The sequence below is a fragment of the Stylophora pistillata genome, chromosome 1, assembly GCF_964205215.1.
Source record: "Stylophora pistillata chromosome 1, jaStyPist1.2, whole genome shotgun sequence".
NCBI classification, from domain to species: Eukaryota; Metazoa; Cnidaria; class Anthozoa; order Scleractinia; family Pocilloporidae; genus Stylophora; species Stylophora pistillata.
Window position 1 is genome coordinate 22,715,070 of NC_142519.1, and position 6,751 is coordinate 22,721,820.

At 38.3% G+C, this 6,751-nt stretch overlaps 1 protein-coding gene across 1 annotated transcript; it reads right to left on the reverse strand.

Annotated features, from left to right (window-relative positions):
• Positions 1–847: 847 nt before the first annotated feature.
• LOC111326462 (E3 ubiquitin-protein ligase MYLIP) lies at positions 848–6,409 on the reverse strand. The gene is made up of 4 exons (XM_022930466.2): positions 6,107–6,409; positions 5,803–5,999; positions 5,201–5,581; positions 848–2,517 (listed from the first exon to the last, which is right to left on the reverse strand). Exons 1-4 carry the CDS (start codon positions 6,191–6,193, stop codon positions 1,767–1,769), a joined length of 1,416 nt encoding a protein of 471 aa, XP_022786201.2. The 5' UTR covers positions 6,194–6,409; the 3' UTR covers positions 848–1,766.
• Positions 6,410–6,751: the final 342 nt, after the last annotated feature.

The following is a 6,751-nucleotide window of genomic DNA, read 5'->3' on the forward strand; positions in this document are numbered from 1 at the left end:
TGTATTGCACAAACGGCAGGCAGACGCACAGCAACTTGAAATTTAAATGTCCCGGAGAGCCTGATGACGTAACCAAGGGAACTGGGATATGTGTTCTGTGCTCATTTAGTCAAAAAACTATGATGTTTCTTCTACACGAACAGTTGAAATATTTAACAATTATTCCACGAGCGCGCGTTGGATATGAGATGATAGATAGCCAACGAGGCGCGTAGCGCCAAGTTGGCTATAATCTCAACTTTATTTTGTAAGAAGAAACCGGATGTTACAATTTACAGATATTAGGTTATGGTATATTGGCTCATATACCATAATGGCTAAGCCAATAAAAAGTCTTGAATTGCATTATTCAATGATCCAGTTTTTAATAAATAAAAATTTACAATAGTAGTAATGTACTAGCTCCAAAATGGACAATATCAGAATTCTCCTGTGCCCTTTTAAATATGAATCCGGAGATGATCGTAATGTATTTCATCCAAGCATCAAGCACCAATCAATGGCCAGTCATAGAAATTCATGCAAGGTCTTAACGCATAAAATGTCAAGTTTATGGTCTCTACTTGGTTTATTGAGGAACTGCCGTCTCACCTCCTCCTTCGCAAAGGATTGTTGGCCTGATATGGTAGTTCACAAAAGATTTGTTTATCTCATCTGTAACGGATGTATGTAAGAATTTAACTGCTTCCGCATGTCTCCATACTTTAGCAAGAGGGTGGGACTCACCACCTCTATGGGAATCTGTGCCCTAATGTAACTCCCCCACTTACAACTCATAAACCTTCATCTGCTTCAAGGAATTCTGAAGTCAACTATAATAAATGCAAACAATAAATAAACAAAGAGGTGACACTCTCAGTTGACTCTTTAATGTGGTAAACGACTAACATCACTAATTTTCCACAGGAAAAACCCTTTAACACTTCTCATCAAAAATTCATTTCGACAGATGTTACAATTCTATCTCATACAACTACAATATCTTTCTTTTATATACATATTTGTAGTTCTCTTAAGTTAAATCTTAAAGACTTGAAAAGTTTGAAAATTTTTGCCAACTTAAATATCTAGGTTTTGGAAAACAATACTATTTACAACACAAAAACTTAATAATGGTCTGATCACGAGCTTCTGAATAATACAAATAAATAGACCCTATTTTGACAAAGATCACAATATCACCTAAGGAATAAGACTGTGGATTATTAAAATAAATTTGTTTAATTTTTTTTGGAACATTGGACAATCACTTTCAAACAATATACAAGACTGTGTATTAATCTTAAAAGTAACTTTCTCAATGGATGCAAGACTTTGAATAGGGCTGGAAAAGTTTTGAGACTTTTCAGAGACAACACAGATGCGAGCTTGACAACTTCACAATTACAATAATTTTTTCATTATCACTTGTAGGGCTGATTCACATTTACATATTACTAACAAACAAAATATGATGCATTAGCTCAGATTTACAGTCTCATAAATTAATCAAGTGATCTCATATGTAGAGATCATCATATAAAAAAAAAAACAAAAAAACTAACAAACAACAATAACTAACTGTCACACTGTGCACCACAGGATAATCATTACACACTTATTTCTATTGATCACTGACAATTCCAATCAATCATTAAAATCCACAATTGCTTAAGATGGCAAGTGTGGATAAACAGAACTATTCAAAACAGTTTGTAATTCACAAAATCCCAGAAACACATAACATAAACTAATAGTCAAGTCAAGTTCCCGGTGAACAACCATACTTAAGAATTATAGACATCAGCATCATCATCACCACTTTCACCAGGTTGTTCAGGGAACTGAACGTGAATTCTCTGAACAAAGGTGGTAAATGTCTTGCACATTGGGCAGTAGGGAAGATGGCGTGAACATTTCTCGCATGCACATACATGTCCACATGGAGAAAATGCAGTGTTGATTTCAGAGTCCATACAAATCTGGCAAGTCCAATCATCACACTCTGAATCATTGGAGAAATAAACCCTTTGCCAGCTGGTAACAGCAGTATTGCACACAGGGCAAGATGATCCGGTCTTTGCACAGTCACTGCAGTAAACAAGATGCCCGCATGGTGTGAAGAGTGCATTGGCTTCTTCAGAGATACACTTGGAGCACTTTGATACCCAGTCATGTCTAAACACAGAGTCACTGTCCTCATGAACATTTTCATAGTGAAGGTCGTAAGCCTGACGCCTTGTATGTTTCACATCCAAGTGAAAAAGCTCACCTGATGGTATCTTGGTGAACCACTTAGCTGGCAAAGCCCAACATGGGGTGGAAAGCAAATAATGATTGAGAACTGACTGTCGCACTTTACTAGAGTAGAAGAATAGTTGGTGCTCCATAGCAGCCTTGTGCATTGCTTTTGCAGCATCACTGCTGGACAAGAAGAAGTGGATGAAATTCAACTTGCTGTTTTCTGACATTTTCTTCAACACAACAATCAGTCGCTCTTCAGACACATTCATCTTCATTATGCTTTCAAACCCAATGCTGCAATCAAGTTCAAAAATCCAGAGTCAATACAAATTACAAAATGGGATAAGTACAGCAGCATGATGCTTGATTTACCAACCAAACATTGACAACGCAATAAGTTGATTATAAAATAACAGTTACTAACTTGTAAGCAGTACTCGGCTTCAATAGCTCAATAAAAAAACCGAGACAAGTGTGCACAAACTACTGAGAAACAATGGACATGCAGGACAAGCCAAGTTGCATCTGAGAGAGAATTAACACTGTCCAGAGGAGCCCTCTGGACATTTTCAAAGCCACTTGATTCCATCTATAAAGACCCTGCGAGCGATCAACAGAGGATCCACATAGTAAGGAAAAAGGGGGGCCCTTTGCTATCCAAAGTGAAGCTTTTCAGCACCTCTACCCTTTTTATGATTGATATGACAACCACCGCCACCCCTCTTTCCCAAAATGTGATAGTAATCATCCTCTGATCGATAAGAATAAGGTTATGCCTAAAATTGATTCACAGGGCTGTCAATAAAAATAGCCCTTAGCAAGTCAAAGCTATCCCCCTGACCTGCTGTATTTAATTGCTACTCTTACCACAGGCAGACCAAGCTCTCTTTGAGAACCACACAAGGAACATAATTTGCCTATCGATTTATAAGGATTTGTATGGGATTTTCTACAAGATAGCCATAGAGATAGTTAAAAGTGAAAATATTAAATAAAATGGCTTACCTTATTCCATACATGTGTTGCTTGCTCCTGGTGTCATTATTCTACCGATTTCACTTGATTTAATCGGTTTTTTTAATCCTAGTTTTCTCTTCTTAAAGAGAAGACAAGGCCGAACACTTCTGTCCAGACAGCCTCCCGAATGAAGTAAAAAATCCCAAGCTAAAATGTACCCACGGCCACAAATCCACCGCAGAATTTAAGGGCAAAGGTTGACCTTTCATTTCGATTCTCTAGCCACACAATCTCAGCCCTGTGATCAACGCCAGGCGGCTCTTCGTGTCCTCAGTGAAACGTTAAAACATTTGTAGACATCCGAGTCCTTTTTAAACACGACACAATGACCATTGAAATTGGCTTGGTAACCTCGTCATGTTGGCAAACCAAGACTCGCGGGGGTACTAGACCTCAACTTGTCAACAAAACTTCTTGTAAAACCCGGGGTCCCTTCAGGTTTAGTACCCCGCGAGTCTTGGTTTGCCAACATGACGAGGCTACCAAGCCAATTTCAACGGTCATTGTGTCGTGTTTAAAAAGGACTCAGATGTCTACAAATGTTTTACATTTCACTGAGGACACGAAGAGCTGCCTGGCATCGATCACAGGGCTGAGATTGTGTGGCTAGAGAATCGAAATGAAAGGTCAACCTTTGCCCTTGAATTCTGCAGTGGATTTGTGGCCGTGGGTACATTTTAGCTTGGGATTTTTTACTTCGATCGGGAGGCTGTCTGGACAGAAGTGTTCAGCCTTGTCTTCTCTTTTTAAGAAGAGAAAACCAGGATTAAAAAAAATAGATTAAATCAAGTGAAATTGGTAAAATAACACCACCAGGAGCAAGCAATACACATATGGAATAAGGTAAGCCATTAATATTTAATACTTTCACTTTTAACCATCTCTATGGCTATCTTGTAGAAAATCCCATACAAATCCTTATAAATCGAAATGCAAATTGTGTTCCTTGTGTGGTTCTCAAAGACAGCTTGGGCTGCCTGTGCTTTTACTTCCTTTGTCAACAAAATTGCTGGTGAAAAATTGCACAGTTATCAATCATCTGCCCTTCTTATGATTGATATAACAACTGCCCCCCCCCCCCTCCTCCATTGCAGCCATTCATCAGTTTTCAAGGAAAGTCATTGTACAATTTACCAGTGACTGGCTTGAATGTGTGACTAAAATCCATGCTCGGAATTTATGCAAAGTTTCATGCCAACTGTTTGATAAGTCTGGGACATTTTAATTGACTAGTTCCCAATCCTGCATGTGATGCGAGGGAACATCATGTTGTCCACAATAACCTTATGGCCTCCTACTTTAAATTTACCTTCTGTTTTAAAACTTATTGACAGCCCTTGTTTAAAAACAAGTTTACAAAATGAAGAAAAATTTTATATCTATCAAAGATAGCAAGCAACTTTTCACTAATTCACCTTGGCTACTTGATAATAACATACCCACAGGCTTGAAAAAAAACCTGAAAAAACTACAAAGCTTAAGGATAAGGAACATCCTTTACTTTTTTTTAAAAAATAATGATTTCGAATACCATAATTACTAATCAAAACAAGCGCAGTCTAAAATCTCCCTGAAATCTACATCATTCAAGAGAACCACCAAAGAAAAGATAAAGCTTTAAACAAAAGGTAAACTGAGCACTAACTTTAATGACCAAAGATGATCAGATATAATATACCAACCACATAGGTGCAAATATTTATTCGAGTTCAAACAACAAAGGTCCCTCCAATATTACTCACTGTGGTTCCTGTCTAAACAACGTATTCTAATAAAAAGATTGCAAAATGTGTTTTACATTTGATCTTCGGTTTCTTAACCGCTGCTTTTGTTGATAGCTTAAGGATGTTACCATAGAAGAAGCAAGAGGCAAATTTAGTCCCGCGGGACCATACGTTTTAACGATTAAATGTTGACCCACAAATTACAAAAAGCTGAAATTCATGAAAAATAAAATTACCTTTGCTTGAGCTTTCCGTGGGTTCTTCTCTCGTATACTTTCAAGCCACTGCTTCCAACTGCAACCATAACTTTTTGCTTGCCTGTTTTGGCTTTGAAATTTTCTGCATCGTAAAGCTCTTCCTTAGCCATGACATTGAGAAATGCATCTCTTGCAACTGATGATGACATCCCTTGTAGCTTTTGATGTGCCTCAGCTATTTTTGCGTCCATATCTTCTCGGCCCCAAGGTGAAAGAAACTGAGGGCAGATTCTGGGCGTGTTTGAGTAATCTCCATACTCAACCTGGGCCATAAGAGCACAAAGCTGAACAGCGTTGTCCTGAGTCAAATTAAATTTTCCGTCGGCCATTTGCCTCTTAAGACAGAGGTAAAACTGTCGCCTAGAAGCCACAAAACCGTACTTTCAGTTTATTTTTATGAACTGATCACTCATAAAAATGAAAGAATCGCATGAACACAAAATTTCGAGATAACGGTCCTCCGTGCAATGCAGTGACAAGCTGTCTCGACACTCTCAGTGTAAACCCAGCATATTCGTTTCAAAACTGAAAAAACGTGCAGCGATTCAAACTCGCATAGACCAGAAGCTCAATTAACTCACCTCGTTTCCTCCTGTTGAAGTTCTTGTGGTGCTACGAAAAATTTAACCTCAAGGCGGAGCCGATGAGGTTTTCCAGGTAAATGAGGGCGAAGCTGAGTTGACACTGGATTTCTAAGATTCAACCAAACGCCAAAATCATTCACAGAGTGTCGAAGACCAAAATAATTTTTCTCCTTTATTCCAAGCTTCTCACAGACCTAAAAGAGGCAGTTCAAGGTGTCAGTGAATAATAAATATTACGTTTCACGGAGAAAATTTGACATCAAAGTACATTTGCAAGTTCAGCGTTTCTAGTGCTTCGTACCTTGTCCAATGCCTCTTGTCCCAGTTTGTCGCCTGTCAGAACGAAGTCGTGTGCCTTTCCATCGGGTTCTAGGATTGTAAATCTCATATTTCCGTTAGAAAACAGGAAAAATCCCTCCCGGACTTAAAAAAAAATATAACGAGTGAACTACAACGAGGATACTTGCCAAATGCTGTTAGGCCGGTATTTCCAACTCGCTTGGAAAAATTTTATTTCTTGTACACAACACAAACATGTTTCACGGCGGTTTTAGCTGGCTCAGCCAATCAGAGCGCAGAAAATCAGAAGGCAGGTTACCAAGCAGCAAAACTTGCTAGACCGGATATTGCGGACGTGACCTGAAGTTAACCGGAAATCAGATCAGTTAAGCTCATGTAACACAATCTCGGATGTTTGAAGAGAGAAAAAACTGCAGAAGAAGACAAGATCTATCACACTGAATCAAATCAGTGTAGTTTTCCATACCTATAATAACTCGGAAAAATATCTTGATTCTAAACACTTCATTATTTAATCATTTTATATGGAAAAGGATCAAAGCCTATGAATTGTGATCCTTTGCTCCGGTTCAACAAAATAATTTTCACTTACTCGAAGAATAAAGACCGCAAAATACCTTTGGTTTTGATTTATGGGTGATAGAAT

Excerpts from the sequence above, each read along its gene's own strand:
- LOC111326462 (XM_022930466.2), bottom strand. The coding sequence starts at position 6,193 with ATGAGATTTACAATCCTAGAACCCGATGGAAAGGCACACGACTTCGTT. Across the intron at positions 5,582-5,802 it reads CTTCAACAGGAGGAAACGAG|GCGACAGTTTTACCTCTGTC; the intron begins GTGAGTTAATTG and ends TGTGGCTTCTAG. Across the intron at positions 2,518-5,200 it reads CACGGAAAGCTCAAGCAAAG|CATTGGGTTTGAAAGCATAA; the intron begins GTAATTTTATTT and ends ACTTGATTGCAG.